Below are 19,054 nucleotides of genomic sequence, written 5' to 3'. Positions count from 1 at the left end.
GGTAGGGTTAGTGTTAGGGGACAGAATATACAGTTTGTACAGTATAAAAACCATTACGTCTATGGAGAGTCCCCACAAAGGTAGTAAGCCAGACATGAGTGTGTGTAAGAGAGAGAGAGCATGTGTGTGTGTGTGTGTAAGAGAGAGAGAGAGCATGAGTGTGTGTGTGTGTGTGTGTGTGTGTGTGTGTGTGTGTGTGTGTGTGTGTGTGTGTGTGTGTGTAAGAGAGAGAGAGCATGTGTGTGTGTGTGTGTGTGTAAGAGAGAGAGAGAGAGCATGACTGTGTGTGTGTGTGTGTGTGTGTGTGTGTGTGTGTGTGTGTGAGACCATGAGCGTGTGTGTGAGAGAGAGAGCATGAGTGTGTGTGTGTGTGTAAGAGAGAGAGAGCATGAGCGTGTGTGTGTGTAAAGCCCCGTTCACACTACAAGCGACTTTGTCGCTGCATGTCGCCAGTGGCTGGCGATGAGGTCGCTAGTGGGAGTTCCCACTACTGGTTGCCTTTATGAATGACATCCAATGATGTGGAGAAGGATCACACGCGCTCCGCTCCTATTGGTTGTCGCTCCCGAAAGTCGCTCCCCATTTGCATAAAGTTAACCCTCTGGTTATCTTTGGGGTCTTTTTAACCCGCAAATGACTTTTGGTCAAATTAAAAAAAATGTTCTCTTTGTCCAAATGGTATGAAACTTTCTACAGCTGGTGGTGGTTGAGGAGATTCCCCCTTCCATGTGAAGCGCTTTGAGTGCCTAGAAAAGCGCTATATAAATGTAATGAATTATTATTATTACAGCTCTTAACACTTCATAGATCTACAAAAGAAAAAAAAAATTGGAATGATATCTGTTATTATGTTGCCGTGAAAAAAATAGTCACACTTGTTGTCTTCGGGGTCCCTGGAGACCCCGCATAGTAAATATATAATATTCATCATCAAAATCAGAAACAACGCAGATCACATGGACAGAAATGAAATGGCACACTTCCAACAATGTAAAAAACATCCACAATGCAAAATTATCATGCTCGCCACACACACACACACACACACACACACAACCACACATACACATACACACAGAAATACATTTGTAAGGCTATAAAAAAAGTCTTATAATTTGTCAAATAAAATGCAGAACCACCACAAATATAAATTGGTGACACTGACACAACGAAAATACACACACACACACACACAGAATGTGTGTCTGCAGAAGTCATGCAACGTACTACGCATACTGCCTGCAGTGCACTGACTCGTGAACACCTCCAGTGCACCACCAATTGTTGTTCATATTTGTTCAAAAAACAAAAATTTCCCAATCAGTTTTTTTAACAAAATAATTTTTATATTACAACCATTTTATTTTTTTACTGCTTTATTTGATCATTTGTTATTGCTGTTCAGTTCATTGCACTTTTGTTTTTTTTTCTCAATATGTAATATAACTGTTCATTTCTGTTATTTTTTGTTCTGTTACAGTTTGTAACTGAAACGTTGATTAAAAATGATAGAATTATATTAAAAACAGATAATTGAAATAAATGATAAAATCTAAAGACTCCAAGATTTTTTGTAACATCTTGTTCAGGTTTGATTCTAATCATAAAGTAACATTATTGAAGAACTTTTTTCAATACAAAATATGCTAAACTTAATACAAAATATGCTAAACTTTGACCAAAAGTATATAATTCTTTTTTATAATTTTGATTTTAAAATATTTATATATGAATCCAACTCAATCCAACTGAATCCAACTTGTGAAAAGATGTATTTTGGTTAATCAAACAGCAAATAGCATATAATGGAGCTCTATAGCAATATAGTGGTTAAAGTGAATTTTTTTATTTTAAAACTTCATTTTCCAAAAAAAGGGCAAAAATCTTACATTAAATCATATACAATTATCCATGTTATCCCCATAAATGAAAGTTAGAAATCTGGGTCCTTTATAAAGTGAATTTTACATAAAATGCTGTTTTTTGTAAAAAAAACTATTTATTTAAATATTTATTTATTTATTTTTAGAAATTTAAAAAATATCAAAAATCCTCCCAAAACTGCACAAATGTTGAGTAAAAACATTAATAAACAGAGTAAAATTACATTTGTAAAAAAATTTTTATTATACTGTTACAAAATGCAATGTTATTGTCTGGGGTCCCTGGAGACCCCAAAGATAACAAGTGTAGACCCTAAATGAAGATAATCAGAGGGTTAAACCGATCTCAACTTTGTCGCGTCGCCAGACACGCCCATCCGGTCGCTGTCGCGCTTGTCGCCGGAAGTCGCCCACTCACCATTGAAATGAATGGTATCGCGTCGCTTGGTCGCGTGTAGTGTGAACGGGGCTTAAGAGAGAGAGCATGAGCGTGTGTGTGTGTGTGTGTGAGAGAGAGAGCATGAGCGTGTGTGTGTGTGTGTGTGTGTGTGTGTGTGTGTGTGTGTGTGTGTGAGAGAGAGAGAGAGAGAGCATGAGCGTGTGTGTGTGTGTGTGTATGTGTGAGAGAGAGAGAGCATGAGCGTGTGTGTGTGTGTGTGTGAGAGAGAGAGCATGAGCGTGTGTGTGTGTGTGTGTGTGTGTGAGAGAGAGAGAGAGAGAGCATGAGCGTGTGTGTGTGTGTGTATGTGTGAGAGAGAGAGAGCATGAGCGTGTGTGTGTGTGTGTAAGAGAGAGTGTTGTTATGTTTCAGCTAGCGTTGCATTCAAAAGAAAAAGTGGACGATAGAGATGAATCATCTTTAGCCGATCTCGGCATATTTATTATTCGCGCTGCAGACACATCAGTCTCACCAGCCTGAATGAACTGCATAAAGTCAGAAAGGACAAACATAATAACGCAAACGCGTCCTACATAGTTTGTACTTGAGTGTCCTCTTGTGGCATAAACATATGCTATACACAGAACAGGATTTACATTACACAATATACAACTTAGGACATAATGAGCATATTTTAACACCCCCACTTGTACTCAGGTTGTTATATTCTTAAACAAACAAAGAAAATAAATAAAATGAAATGAATGTGGACTTCTGTTATACACATCAATCAGAAAACAGAGCACCTGCAAACCTCTTCAGTTTCAACTTATTCACAGGTTTGGTCATTACATCAGCAATCATATTGTCAGTAGAACAATACATTAAAATCACTCTTCCCTCATCCACAGTAGACCTGATAAAGTGGTACTTTATGTCGATATGCTTACATCTTCGCCTGTTTACAGGATTGTTGGCAAGAGCGATTGTTCCCTGATTGTCCTCATATACTATCGTTTGTGTGTACTCATAGTTATCTATACCTCCCAGTAACTGCTCTAGGTATAGACACTCCTGTATGGTTGAAGCCAGTGCCATATATTCTGCCTCACACGTTGATAGTGCAACCGTAGGTTGTTTTCTAGTCTTCCATGAGACTAGGGAGCTGTTCTGACTAAGGCTCACACAGTATCCCGTGGTACTGCGTCTGTCACTGGTATCAGCCGCCCAATCAGCATCACTGTAGGCCTTTATACCTAGCTTTTCATGGTCGTTTCTCCTGAAACTTAACCCTTTCTCTGCTGTGCCTTTGAGATATCTAAGTACGTGTTTCACCGTGACCCACTGCTCCTCTGTAGGCTCAGCAAAATACTGTGACAACCTGCTCACTACAAAGCTCAAATCTGGTCTGGTGCACGTAGTCAGGTATATAAGACTTCCCACGGCCTCTCTGTACACCCTGCTATCTTCCATCTTTACTGCATCCGCAGTATACTCGAGCTTTTGCTCACAGGGTGTTTCTCTGGTCCTACAGTCTTGCATATTGAAACGCTGTAGTATCTTATGTTGTTACTGGTAAAGGAAATTCTTTCACACTGCTCTGTGACATTCTCCTTCTCTGGGTGAATTATCTATTAGAGATCATAAATGCAACAACAAATATATTCAAAGTGTTTTTATTGATAGACTTCATTCGAGTAGAATTAAACATTACTATATTTTTAAAGATTTTAACCCGGAGATTCTCAAGGTGAAGGAATTGAGAATGAATTATCTTACCTTTCCAAGTCTCCCTAAAGTGAAAGAAATTCATTTTAAAATTATAAATGACATATACCCATCTAAAGAATTCCTGAAATCTAAATTTGATATCGGAGAAAACTCTTGTCAATTTTGTGAAACTGAAATTGAAACCACAGAACATATTTTTTATTGTTGTAATCACTCAAAGTTAATTTGGTCTCAATTGTACAGTAAACTGTCATGTATTATTATTACATGTGTAAACCCACCTTGAATACAAACAAATCAAATTTGGTATACTAAAGAAAGATTGTTCACAGCACTACTTGCTAAATACTTCATTCACAAATGCAGATTTTTGAGACCTCATTGCTGTTACTTGTTGTATCTTGCAATTATGTCTGCCCTCTGAGAATTGTAAATTAATAGTGTTTGTTCAATACCTATTTTGTCTGTTAAAATTGAGTTTCAAGTAATAAAAAAAAAAAAAAAAAAAAGTTCACATGATGCTGTTTTTTCTTTTTTCCAAGAAAATATCAATAACTGACAATGAAAGAGTATGAGATTCTAATAGGCAAAACTGTAATGTTTGGGAGCAGAAACTGTAGAACTTTCCAGCAGGTATAACTAGTGTTTATATATACCTGTATATAAATATATATTACAAGTGATGGATGGTATTATTATGTTCTGGGGTATTTGAGAAAATATGTGTGTACATTTACCAACTTATTCCAAATGAAGGCATATATTATCTTATATTTCATATAAGATATGAAATATAAGATAATATATATTATATTATATTTCTCCAGACTATTTGTCTGCGTATGCTTAATAGTTACAGTGTGCAGGCGTCTCGCCTTTAAGTTTCATTTTCATTTAGTTGATGTTCAGGACTGGTACGCCTTGCCGGTGAGTGACTATAAAATAGCATTGCTAGTAATTCAGGTCAAAAATGTATATCACATGATTGTGTAATTGTATTAGTTAATTCTGGTGTTTGTGTTTCATTGCAAGTTTACAACCTAACCTAACTAATGTCACTAATATCCAACTGACAGTCTAGCGTAGCGGTAGCATTCAGGCTACCTAGTTTGTGGATGAGTATTTATATTGTGTAACTTATGTGTGCGCAATAAAACCTCAGTGACTCCGCCGTACTTGTTCTGAAACCCTTCCAGTGGGGAGTTTATTGAGCTATAGCAAATAATAGAGAACTGGACAGAAACCATTTATACCATATATTACAGTATTAATATGCAATAGCTACAAATGTTGTTAACAAGTTAAACATACATGTTAAAACAGTGTATGAATTAATAAAGAAAAGTGCATATTATGTGTCATTGTGGGATTGGCAATATGACCAAAATCATATTTCAAGATGAGACATTTTAACAATAACACCAGGTGTGTAAATGCAGTTCTGTTCAGGTTTATTTAAAGTAAACTGGATTATATTACAATAATTGATCAAGTGTTTACAGTATGATCAGATGATCTGGGTTTATATATTTCACATTTATCAATAAATTGACATTTATCAATTTTACAACAAATAACATGTTTTATCGAATGATACATTTCATTGAAAGGTAATTTTGATAGTAATAATAAAGATGATTTATGTGACACTACAATAAGAACTGAATATAGTTTGAGAAAAGCACAGATACACACTGTCACTCACCGTGACTCACACACACACACACACACACACACTGATCTTTCTGTCTATATGAGGATTCATTACACACATTTATTCTGACATGATATTTTACTGTGTTATTAATGTAATGAAGAGACAATAAGAGACTCTATAACATCTCAGTGTTACTGGTTTATCATGCAGCCCAAAGCATTATGGGTAGAATCTCTCTACAGTCTGTTCTCACTCATCAACACAGTTTCACTGATGATCCATAATAAACCCCAAACCATTTATAAAACCTAAACCCAGGATAGAGTGTGTCAGTGAATGTGGTCTGGACTGTGTGGATGAGGCTCATTGTGTCTCTGTTGACGCTGTAGAAGGACAGAGTTCCTGCACTGGGATCCACACACACTCCTATTCTGCTGCTGATGGGCTTTACAGGGAGTTTAGTCTTTATGTTATTGTGTTTGAATGAGTAACCAGAGGAAGAGCAGAAAAAACTCCAGGACTGATCATTACGTCCAAACACACACTCATCACCCGATCCCTTTCTGCTGATGCTCTTATATGACACTGATATACACACACTCCCACTCCACTCAATCTCCCAGTAACAGCGTCCACACACACTCTCTCTACACAACACCTGAAGACACACGTCAAATCTGTCTGGATGATCAGGATACGACTGAAGCTCCGTAATAGAGTTAGTAATCACTCTGTTCTCCTCAGACAGACGGATGTATTTACTCACAGTGTTCAGATCCAGAGTGAGCGGAAGAGAATCTGATGGAGAGAAAACACATCAGTGAATTACAGACACTTTCTATCTTCAGTCTTAACCCTCTGGGGTCTGAGGTGTTTTTGGGGCCCTTGAGATGTTTTGACATGCCCTGACATTTGTGCTTATTTCAGCTACTTAAAACATACCATTGGCCAACATATAAATTTGCTGTATTCAGCACAAACTCTGCTACAATAATATCTGAGCAAAATGGATGTACATGTTTGCATTTTGTAGAAAAAAAATATTATGCGTGGTTAGTACGTTTTGGGGGGAAAAATTTCACCGCAATAAGGCCATTTAACACATACTGAATAGTTGTCCACAAGACTTTTGAGTTACTATTCTTGTAGGCTAGAATTTTTACTACAAAATGATGTGAAAATCATTCTGACCACTCTTTCACAAACAACAATATAACAATTTAAAATTTGTGAGTCAGTTTTTGTGTCAGCACTGCTGTATGCGTGGGAGTGTTAATGTCCATGAATATTAATGTGATTTACACCAGGGGAGACTAAAGACACTCCCCCAATGGCTAATGCCCCATCAAGGTGCTGTGAGCCTGAACAAAGAATGATGAACTAAGAATGATTCACTGATGAATAAAAAGAACAGCATTTATTCAAAATAGAAATATGTCCTAACAATGTAAAGACATAAAGTCATTCCTATCACTCAACACATCACAAGAAAAAAAAAAAGACCAAACTTGTTTTTTTTTTTTATAAAAAAAAATATTTTTATTAATCTAAGAATCCTGATAAAACTATCACAGGTTAAAAAAAAATTAAGCAGCCTGAGCATTGGTGTTGTGGCACAGAATTGACACAGCACTTTCTGAAAAAATGGTTTGAATAGACTCATGGGCGAATGCGAGTCTACAGAGCTCAGTTGCGGTCCAGTTTCCCGTGCGGGAAGGAATCGCAGTGTCTGTGGAGCCATGTCCACATCCGTCTCTGTTTTCCATGACAGAGTGACTGCCTGTTGCTCGTCTGCTTGTTTGCCTTGGCTCTCTTCGGAACTGCTTGGACATGTTCATTGTCACATCTGTTATAAAAAAGAAGAAAGAAAAAGTGTGAGCATGCTGATAACACAATCAAAGAAACTGTATTATTATCATTATTAATGATTATTATCATTAATTTCACACAAGAATAGGAACTTTTACATTATGACGATGTAAACACAAATAGGCTATATTTCATCTGTAAAATATTACGTCTATAAACTTACTCAGTATGATTCTCGATCGCACTGAGAACTGAACGACACCTGCGTGTCCCTCTGCGAGGTGCTGGAGAATGAGAACGTGATGCAGACACATTCCTAAAAAAAATTTTAAAAATAAAAAACTGTTAGCATACATTATCCAAAGTAAACTGATGGACAATTAATGGGTATGGATGCACAATGTATGTATATATCTGTTGATGGGCCATGGGACGGAGACATATCTATTGATGGGCCGTAGACCGCATCACCGCGAGTATCTGTTTATGGCCCGACCGCACGTATTTACTGATACACTCAATGAACGGATATCGCGAACGACACATCACTACATGTCAAACATTTTCACATCACTACATGTCAAACATTTACACATGTATTCACAAACATCTGTGCATAAGGCAGTAAGCATGATAAGTAGTGTCAAAACTGAACATTTATATATCTGTTGATGGGCCATATGGGACGGAGAAATATTGATGGGCCGTAAAACGCGTCACCGTGAGTATCTGTTTATGGCCCATATAGACCGCACGCATTTAGGGATACACAATGAACGGATTGTTCGCGAATGACACATCACTACATTTCAAACATTTGCAGCTGTATTCACAAACATCTGTGCATAAGGCAGTATTTACTGATGATAAGTAGTGTCATAGGCTAACCAAAACTGAACATGTATAAAAAATATATTGTATTTAGACAGTATCACATATTTTACCGGAGTCTGAAATATATTTCTCTCAATCACATTATATAACCTAAGCAGTTATTCGCAAACAAAATGCATTACACATAAGGCAGTATTTACGCATGATAAGTAGTGTCATAGGCTAACCAAAACTGAACATTTATACATAAAAAATATATTGTATTTAGACAGTAGGCTATCACATATTTTACCAGAGGCTGAAATATATTTCACTAAATCATTATATAACCTAAGCAGTTATTTGCAAACAAAATACATTACGCATAAGGCAGTATTTTAGCATGATAATCAGTGTCATAAGCTAATCAAAACTGAGTGAAATATATGTAATATATATATATACAAATGTGTTTAGAGAGTATCACATTTAAAAAGTTTACACGAGCGTACACGAATGTTAGGGATATTGTGAGGTAATCTTTCCTATGTCAAAAGCTAGCCAAAACTAGGCAAAATATAGTCTGAAAATTCATTTGAGCTCTATATGATCAGAAAAGGAATTATATAACACTAAACAACTTACTCCGACCTTGTATCCTCGGCGGGGTCAATTTCTTCAAAATGCAGCCGTTCGTCGAGTTGCAATCTTCCTCTGAGGAAAAGGTGAATTCTTCCTCGCTGTCCAGAATCATCTGACGGGCCTCTTTACCAGAGTAGCGTGCCTTCTTCAAAACGCGATGAACTATCAGTGAATCTGATGAAGAAACTTCGTGTGTTTATGGCATTGATCGCTGGGCGTGTCCGCGTGTGAGATGCATAGATCACCGATTTACATGTGAACAGTGCGGGGGGCGTGGCGGCCTCGGCTCATTACAGATAATGAGGGGAGAGCGAAAAATCTGTACCTCTCCTTGGTTTCAAACGGATTACATAAACTGGAAATATTTATTTTTTTAATAAATTACTTAATTTAAAAGAAGAGAATACAAGCTTTAAAAAGGACATATCTCTCGTATCTCTGTGACAAGTATTGACTTAGTTACAGTTCATTTTTCGGACGCGTTTCAGAATGGACTTCACTGACAGAGAGAACGCAAAACTCACATTATGTTTATTTTTCTTTATTTGACGGAAAGCACAACACTTTGTTTTTATTGTGAGAATCCACAAAAAAAATAGAGACTTAACAGGATCTAATGATGTACAACACTTATATGTAAGATCAAAATCAACCGAGTATTTTTAGTCTCTTTTGCACTGATAAGAAAAAAAGCGAGCAGATCACGCCGGCGTGATTGCCGACCCCAGTGAGTTAAGTTCAGATCTGACAAGCTCATTTATTTCAACGATAATAAAACACTAAAGATAATAAAGCCCCGACTGCTCTGGCCACTGCTGGTCTATGACGTGCCAATAACCACCGTTGAATGCTTCGAGAGGAAAGTCAGCTGTTCCCTGCGGAAGTGGTTAGCCTCAGTAATATTGCCTTGTACGGGAGGAAGAACAAGCTAAAACTGCCCTTCAGCAGACTGAAGGAAGAGTTTATGGTTACCCGATCAAGAGAGGTGCTACTGTAAAGAGACTCCAGTGACATCAAGGTCTCTTCGGCAGGCATAGAGGTCAGAAACGGCAGGAAGTGGAAGGCCCAAGAGGCAGTAGTCACGGCTGCAACACAGTGAGCTGGTGGGGGCAGTGGCATCTGGACGGGCAGGACTCGGGGGCAATCCAAGACCTTGCTTTAACAAGGCCCAGGGAAAGGAAAGGCAACAGCTGATCCAAGATGAGGTCCGAGCTGGGGTGGAAGAAGCCCGCTGCAGTAGGACAGTAGGGATGCGGCAGCAGGGAGCATGGACCCGATGGGAGAAGGTGGCAGACCGGAAAATATCGTGGACAGAATTGTGGAAGTCTGAGGCACACCGGATCAAATTCCTGGTTCAGTCTGTCTATGATTTCCTCCCCAGTCCATCCAATCTCTTTCACTGGGGCCTGGCAGACACACCACTGTGCCCACTCTTGTCAGAGAGGAGGTTCATTGGAGCACATCTTGAGCTGCTGCCCAAAAGCGTGTATAGAGTGTATATGTGAGTGTGTGTGTGTGAGCGAGAGAGTGTGTGTGTATATGTGAGTGTGTGTGTGAGAGAGAGAGAGAGAGAGAGAGAGTGTGTGTATATGTGAGTGTGTGTGAGAGAGAGAGAGAGTGTGTGTTTATATGTGACTGTGTGCGAGAGAGTGTGTTTATGTGAGTGTGTGTGAGAGAGAGAGAGAGAGAGAGAGAGAGAGAGAGAGAGAGAGAGAGAGAGAGAGAGAGAGTGTGTGGGAGACAGAGATTTTTTTTATTTTCAAAACCCCTTTTATTACAATTTACATAACAATAACCAATATTACAAACTGCCAAACAACATCATTAATTTAAGACTAATACAAATCTTAAAAGAGAAAAAACAACTCTTCTTCAACAATTTCACAAAGGACCTTTTTTAAACACCATATTACCTCAAAGGATAAAATATCATGCATTAATCTGTAGTAATGCTAATCAATCAAAATCCTAGATTTTACCAATTTTACAAAAATTGCTACCAAACTGTTACAAACATTTTGCTCAATTTTCTCTTTTCTTGTGGTATACATCGCCACTTTTGCCTGACCCAACAAGAAATTTAACAATTGACACATATGACGATTTTTTTCACATATTTAAACCCACAAATAAACACTTTCATTGAGAAAACCACATCAAAAGAAGCAAAAAGTTTCCCTGAAGTAGGGAACGGAGGACATAGTCAACGTCGACTGAATGGGGATCACCCCAGGGAGCCAATCATCTTCGAGTACTATTGAATGAGCCAATGGGAATTGGCGTGCGTGATGACATCACACACTCCGCCCCCGCGGCGCGGGTATAAATACGGAAGTGGATGCACGCACTAGTAACTCCTCAAGCCCAGACGGCACTCCTGGCCATAGCTGTCGTGAGGCTCGTTGGCGGCACGAACAAGCTTCTGACTCTAAGGATGAGGTGACGGGCGAGTTGTGACATGCGAGGGAAGCTTAGCGCAACGGTCGCGATGTTGTCTTTTCAGACCAGTACCAGCTCGCTGAGCAGCGGTGGCTCAAAGCGAGGTGAACTGCCAACTCGAGGTAACGAATACCAATGCAGTCGGAGGTCGCCCAGGCCTCCGTTAAAGCATGCCCTTTGTACATGGCCCCTCAGTCGATGTTAGTGGACCTGAAGGTCTAAACAGTCTGAGAGTTTGGCGGCAGGCCAGGGTGATTCTTTATCACACAGGGCGTGCCGCTCTGCCACGGTCACCTCGGGACTCGATCATAAAATTAGTGCTGAAGCGGTCTTCATATGGAGGAAGCCAAGCGGCTATGCTGCCATATGCTCCAGGAGCCTCTGAAATTTCTTTTCTTTTCATTGGGGACCCTTTCACACTTCTAACACTAGTCTAACACACTCTTCTTGAAGAGAAGTGTTGAACCGAGTCCATCTCCTGAACTGAAAAAGAGATACTCAGCCCGTGGGCGAGATTACTCTCTCCCAGTTGACCTGAAGACCCAACTGGCTATGGAGCACTCGAAGGGTAGGACTTGTACTGATACTTCGCAATTTCGAACGCAAGAACACAGAGGTCTGTGGAGCGGAAGGATAGGGATGTGAAGTCCTGTCCTTCAGGTCGAACGCTGCAGGCCAACCTTGGGGACGGAGCATTTGGAAATGCATCTCTGTGTTAGTAATTGAACGGAGGCTTTCGAAAAAGGGCCCGTTTCAATTAACACAGGTCCAAGGTGGCCATGACACACCACATATCTAGAGTACAATGAAGTACAGGTTAAAGAAACTGGTCTTCATATCGGCTGAGGAAGAGGCTACATCGCGTCTCCATTCTGGATTTTCATCGACAGCAAGATTGAGTATATTTCGCCATGGTGTATCACACTTGTTGTCTAAAGATTTCTTATTAAAAGCTTTTACACAAACCTTATACAATTCTTTCCCAAATACAACATTTGAACCCACAATCATTAATTCTTTACAATCTAAAAACATACTGTTGTGAGATACCCAACTTCGGAAAAGGGTCTTTACAATCAGGGTTTATTAACCCCTTTGAGTATTGATCCAACAGTTCTGTCTCTTCCTCAGTAAGAGCTGATCACCATTTTTCGAGTGCTTTTGCTGCTATACGGCATGATTTGAGTCCTAAATGCTCAGCAATCGTAGTCACATTCTTAAAAGCAGATCCCGCTATTTAATGTAGATGATCAATTACTGTCAACTTGGCATTACACAAAGTCCTTTCTGGTATGGCAAAATAAATCTCACGTGATAAGTCCAAGCGTGAGCCACAGACCAATGGTTCTTGAAGTAACCAAAACAGGGAAGCAACATTGCTTTCCCTATTTTTCTTAAATAGAGACCCGCCTTTAAATAAGTTACGATAAAAAAACTGGAGATTTAGATAGTTTTAATCTTTGAGAGTCCAACCAGAATAATGTTTTGTCCAATCCTAGCCCTTCAATATTCCGGAGAATTGCACAGACAGCACCCATCCAACTTGACTCTGAAGAGCACTGTAAAAGTCTCTGTACATATTGCAGACGAAATGCAGCCGTTCTGCTCTGCAAGTGTATCAAACCAAGTCCTCCTCCTTCTTTTGATAAATACAAAACACTTTTTGATACCCAGTGCATTCTGTCCCAGAAAAAAATCTATTAACATTGACTGGATTTTCATCAGTACATCTACTGGGGGATCTATAGGCTAGGGGGCTGCAGAGGCAACCAGATTGTTTATGATCAAAATTCTTCTTTTATAGGACATTTTAGGGAGTCAAAACCTCCACTTAAAAGACTCCTCGATATTTAAAACCATCTCTTGTCCATTTTAAACCATCAGGAACCATCACCTTTTAGCCATTTTCCAACTAATATGGCTTCACTTTTTTTCCAGTTAACCTTTGCCGAAGAAAGAGTTTTAAAATCATCTACAATCTTCAACATCACATTGACATCATTGGGTTCACTGATTATGATAATGACGTCATCAGCATACGCTGATAACTTAAAAACATTAGCACAATTTGGCATGCACAGTCCACACACATCAGTTCTTAGTTTATTTAACAGAGGTTCTATAGCTAAGGTGTATATGCCTGACAGCGCACAGCCTTGTCTGACACCCCTGTACACACTAAACGGAGAGCATAAGTAACCATTAATCTTTAATATACTCTCAACACCACAATACATCATTTTAATCATTGCAATACAATCTGAACTAAAACCAAAGGCTTTTAAAACACTCCATAAATAAATATGCTCGACTCTGTCGAAAGCCTTCTCTTGATGGATTGATATCATACCAAAATCTACGTCAAAATTTTTTCCACAGTCCAAAATGTCTCTAATAAAACACACATTATCAAAGATTCTTCTTCCTGGTACGCAATAAAACTGATCTGGATGAACAATAGATTCAATGACTTCACCCAATCTGATTGCTAAAGCTTTAGACAATATTTTATAGTCGTTACATAATAAACTTACTGGTCTCCAATTTTTGATGTCATTTAGATCTCCTTTTTTTGGCAATAAAGTAATAATTGCTCTCCGGCAGCTTCTTGGCAGTTGTCCATTTACCAGACTCTCATTAAAAAACTGTTACCAATTCTAGACCCATTTCTAACCAAAAGGATTTATAAAATTCAGTTGTAATGCCATCAATACCTGGTCCTTTTCCATTTTCAATTTGTTTAAGGGCATTTTCATGCTCAACTAAACTCAAAGGTTTACTAATTTCCTCATTTGCATCTTTAGTTATCTGTGGTAAATTCTCAAAAAAATCCGAATTACCATCTTGTTCTTCGGAAATTTCACTTTTATACAAATCTTTATAAAAATGTACAGCTCTTTTTCTAATATCTGAGGGATTTGTCAACAAAATCCCTTTCTCAGACTGCAAGGCATGAATAAACTTTTTCTGACCATTCTTTTTTTCTAAACTAAAAAAGAATTTTGAAGGAGCATCCATTAATTCTGCACTTTGGAAACGGGATCTAATGATAGCACCTTGTGTTGTACAACCTAGCATATATATTCATTTTCTTTTTTATGTGCTCTATATATAGTACGTGGCATCTTTAGTGGACTCAGCAAGCTCCTGTAGCTTCATCAACTCTTCTTCTAACACACTCATTGAGCTATTTATGTCTTTTGTGGTGTTGTGAGTATATTGTTGACACAATTGTTTGATTAGTATTTTCACAAAATCCCACCACTGTTGCCATGTGAATGTAATGGGGTGGCCCTTTAAGGCGGAAGCTCACGGCCCCTTTAAAAACGCGGAGATTTACTTCTATTTCCGTTTTCCCTCCGGCATGCTATGCAGGTAGCGTCATGGTGTCGCAAAAAGAAGCTACCTAATATGCGTTAAGCATTGAGCGAGATAGTAGACTGCATAAGTGGGAAATTCACTTCTTTTGACTCTTGCCGTGGGCCTGTGAATGTCCAACTTCATTAACATTTTAAGGTACGCTACTGCATTGATATGATGTTGCATTGGGTAGTAGTCTCGGTTTTAATGATTGCTCGTTTATGTAGTGTGATCAAGGCCGTATTGGTGGTTGTTCACCGTTCTTACCGATCGTACTGAGGGCCAGTCAATCGTGCTGCAGGTAAGTTTATATAGTACTTTGTGAGTTGTTTTTTTTAACCGAAGATGTAATTTTAGATAGTGTATGTGGGGTTAAGGGCTAAATTGGGTAATTATTTTATAGATATCTGCCCGCTGTTGTTTTGCTGCTGTGTGGCGGCTCGTTACGGGGACCAGTGGTGTTGTGCTGTGGAGACTGGAGGAGTTGTGCGCTCAAGTCCCACTGATTACTGTGATAGACCGACATTCTTCATGTCGTGTTTCAGTTCCTCAATGTTATCTTTCAATACCATATAAACATAACGCCTGAAAGACACCACATGTTTCAACAAAGATGACTTACTTCCAATTAGAATCATTTTAATTGGAGAGACCAGTTTCCCATACCTTGAGAGCATTCCAACTAGAACTTTGTTCTTGATGAACGGTGGAACATTAGATAAAGCTACTCTCTTAGACGGCGTAGAAAGAGGTAGCACTGAGGTAAAAATACCACCACTCTCCACCAAAAAGTTCGCCAATTCGATCGTCTTAACGAACAAAACAATCGCGTTGTTTATTCGCGATGCCGATAAAACATTCTCATGACCAATTACTGCACTCACCGCTAAACTACATTCTTCTATACTTGCAGTAACATCGATTTTCACACCATGACGCCTCGTTAGAAACTCCAAAATTTCCGCACTTGGAGCTGACATTCTCCCAGTACACCGACTGGGAGTAAAAACTCCCCAAAAATAATCACCTTCCTTACCAATGTTACCTTAACCTCAATATAAATGACTAAAAAAAACAGACTGATCTCATGAAATGGCGTATGTATGACACGCCAATTCGTATTTCCATTTTTGGCGTGCTATCAACACGCATTATCGCTTTTCAGCGTGTTTGTCAACGCCTTTGACTTAACGTTATATTAATGTATTATGTATATATAGATATATGACCTACCCCAACCTCGTCCCTAAACCTACCCGTCACTGGGGTTAATACCATTTATGAGTCTTCTCCTACCATCCTAGGAACAGAAATATCGCTCCACAGATGTAGATATAGATTTTGCTTCGTTTCGCTCGGACATTTAACGGCCTACACATACACGCGGAATCACTCGGACATTTAATGGCGTAGACATACACGCAAAAGATTTCGGCGTGGACATACACGCGGATAGCTCAAAATGCGTATAGATAACACGCCACTTGAATTGAAAGTGGCGTGTATGTTTACGCAAAGTCATGATGTCATGTTGCAAAAAAATTACCAAAGATAGAAAAGGGTAGAAAAAGTTTTCAAACACTCTCCATCCACGCACCTTACTCACTCAACGCATGCGCACACACACAGAGAGAGAGAGGGAGTTAGTGTGTGTTTATATGTGAGTGTGTGCGAGAGAGTGTGTGTGTATATGTGAGTGTGTGTGAGAGAGATAGAGAGAGTGAGTGTGTGTTTATATGTGAGTGTGTGCGAGAGAGTGTTTATGTGAGAGAGAGAGAGAGAGAGAGAGAGAGAGAGAGAGAGAGAGAGAGAGAGAGAGAGAGAGAGAGGGAGAGAGTGTGTGAGAGACAGAGAGAGAGAGAGAGAGAGAGATAGGGGGAGAGAGTGTGAGTGAGTGTGTAATGTATCTGAACTCTTCATGTTCAATAAATCTGCAGTGTCTCCATGATCAACTCTAAACATTTTCTGTCATGTTTTCTTTCACCTTCTACAGAAAGAACATGTACACACTCAGTGAGATTCTCTGCTTGTTTTCTTAGTGACTTACATTGAAGGAACTCTGTCCTGGTCCTGGGAACATCTGTGGAAATCAACAGACATGAAGAGTGAGATTATCATCAGGAGCGGGTTCACCATTTTGGGGCCCCAAGCAAAGTCAGGATCTCAGGCCCCCACACCCCAACATTGCATAACATTTTACTCTGAATTTCACTACAGTAATATTTTTTACTGTTAAGATTAAGATTTATTTTACTTTAAACTGCATAACACAAATTTTCTACACTTTGGTAAACCCTACACTGTAAAAAAAAAAAAAAAAAAAAAAAAAGTAAATTTACAGGTAACGGCCTGTTTTTTTCACTGTACAGTGTCATTATACAGTGAATGCCTGTTATTTTACAGATATTTGCTGTAATTTAAAGGTCCACTATTAAATTTACAGGTAATTGCTTGTATTTTGGGTTTACATCAATTTTACGTTTTTTTAAAGGACATTGTCTGTATTTTTACAGGGTTATGTGTAATTTTACATAAACTATTAAGTAATACTTTACAGATTATTTCTGTGAAATTAGAAAACAAAGAAAAGAAGGTATAACTGCAGAAATCAGCAGTCATTTAACATGTTTTCCTTGAAGATCATTAAGCGTGTGGGTGTTGAAGTGAGTTTTAAGGTTAAATAACAGGTTAAATATACATACAGGCTACATACAGTAGGCAGGCCCATTGAATCCTTAAAGTCTTTTAACCTTGTCTTGCAAATAAATGCTCATTTTGATCATCATTTGTACTATTCTCCCCTATTTTCATGTATATTTTATGTCTTTTATGAATATTTTTCCAAATCTACGTTGCAGCACATTGCGTGGCTTTGTGTGCGTGTGACTGTGTGTGTGTGTGTGTGCTCGCGCACGCGCGATGACGCAGATTCAAATTATCCGCCATTACTTTTCCGTTGTTTAGTCCCGCCCACAACGGTTAGCTGGTCAGATCTGTCGTCAAGTTTGGATCTGTGTCAAGGGCAAGCGGGAGATTTGAATTCAGTCTACACTCGTGAAGTGGATGGTGATCACAGTTCAAAGCTATAATCGTATTCGTCAGGAGCAGCCATGAGCAGGAGCGCTGAACACATGAGTTATAGTCCGGGTGTCAGTCGTTCGGAAATAACGTGCCCTTTTTCAGTGAGCTTGGTTCACAGCCACATCATGCCAACAACCGATCACCGGCTTAAGGTAAGAGTCTCATACTACATAAAATGAATGATATTTTATATTACATTTGTGCTAGTTGACCGTTTCCAAGATAACGTTAGCATTCTTAAATGTTCAGATATAACTGGCGTCGAGAGCTGGAGGGCAAAACACTGCAGCATGCTTCTTTTAATTTCCCATCTGTTTTAAGAAAGATCAGTTGAACCCACATCTCTAAAGACCTAAAACAAGCTTTATTAGATTTGTTATGCGTATCAAAGTCCGTCCAATTGTGTATAAAATATTCGTTATGATAGTCAGTCAATCAATCTCTTAAACGGCGAGACATTTTGAAACACTGAAAACTCTTTTCTTAAAAAACATCCTTTTATTATATTTTATTATAGTACAATTGTAGTAACCACATTTTTGGTGGATTTATTACCATTTTAATAACCACAGTTTTACTAAAAATAGGCCTACCGTGTTTTTTTGTTTGTAGTTAAACCATGGCTAATTTTCGTAATGGTTAACGTGACTAACGTCTCGGGTTACGACTGTAACCCTCGTTCCCTGAGAAGGGAACGAAACGCTGCATCGAAAATCGACACTATGGGGAACGCCTTCAGCGTGACGCGTCTGAAGCCTGTATGGAACTAGTCCAATCTTGATTGGTGCTGCGTGATGACGTCACTCGTGACGCCGCATGTGACGGTGAACCGGAAACTATAAAAGGACACCGGCAGCATAATGGCGCCAGCTTTCAATTGGTTGAAGCAAGTCGTTCTCAGGAGCGCGAAGGAGTGGCCGAGGGACGCAGCGTTTCGTTCCCTTCTCAGGGAACGAGGGTTACAGTCGTAACCCGAGACGTTCCCTTTCGAGGGAACTTTCGCTGCGTCGAAAATCGACACTATGGGGAACGAATGCCCACTGCGCCACTCCGATAGAAACGCCCTGGTATGAAATCTGGCATACTCAAGACGAGAGAACTTGTGATCCCGGTGTAGAGGGCAGAACCAGACTGTAATGTTTTATGAAGGTGTGAGGGGAGGCCCAGCCTGCGGCATCACAGACCTCTTGAAGAGAAACTCCTGACAGTAGAGCCTTAGAGGAAGCCACTCCTCTAGTCGAGTGGGCTTTCACCAGAAGA

General features: G+C 39.2%; 1 protein-coding gene across 1 annotated transcript in view; it reads right to left on the bottom strand.

Moving 5' to 3' along the window:
* Positions 1 to 5,906: 5,906 nt before the first annotated feature.
* LOC130070090 (neoverrucotoxin subunit beta-like) overlaps positions 5,907 to 19,054 on the bottom strand; it is a 52,470-nt gene continuing 39,322 nt past the window's right edge. The window contains exon 3 of the mRNA XM_056234376.1: positions 5,907 to 6,448. Within this exon, the coding sequence (XP_056090351.1) occupies positions 5,907 to 6,448 (542 nt within the window). The remainder of the gene's footprint in view (positions 6,449 to 19,054) is intronic.

The sequence above is a fragment of the Rhinichthys klamathensis genome, unplaced genomic scaffold (assembly GCF_029890125.1).
Source record: "Rhinichthys klamathensis goyatoka isolate OS25496 unplaced genomic scaffold, OSU_Roscu_1.1 h1tg000018l_1, whole genome shotgun sequence".
Taxonomy (NCBI): Eukaryota; Metazoa; Chordata; class Actinopteri; order Cypriniformes; family Leuciscidae; genus Rhinichthys; species Rhinichthys klamathensis.
Note: the sequence above shows the minus strand (reverse complement) of the source record. Positions and strands in the feature narration are given on the sequence as shown.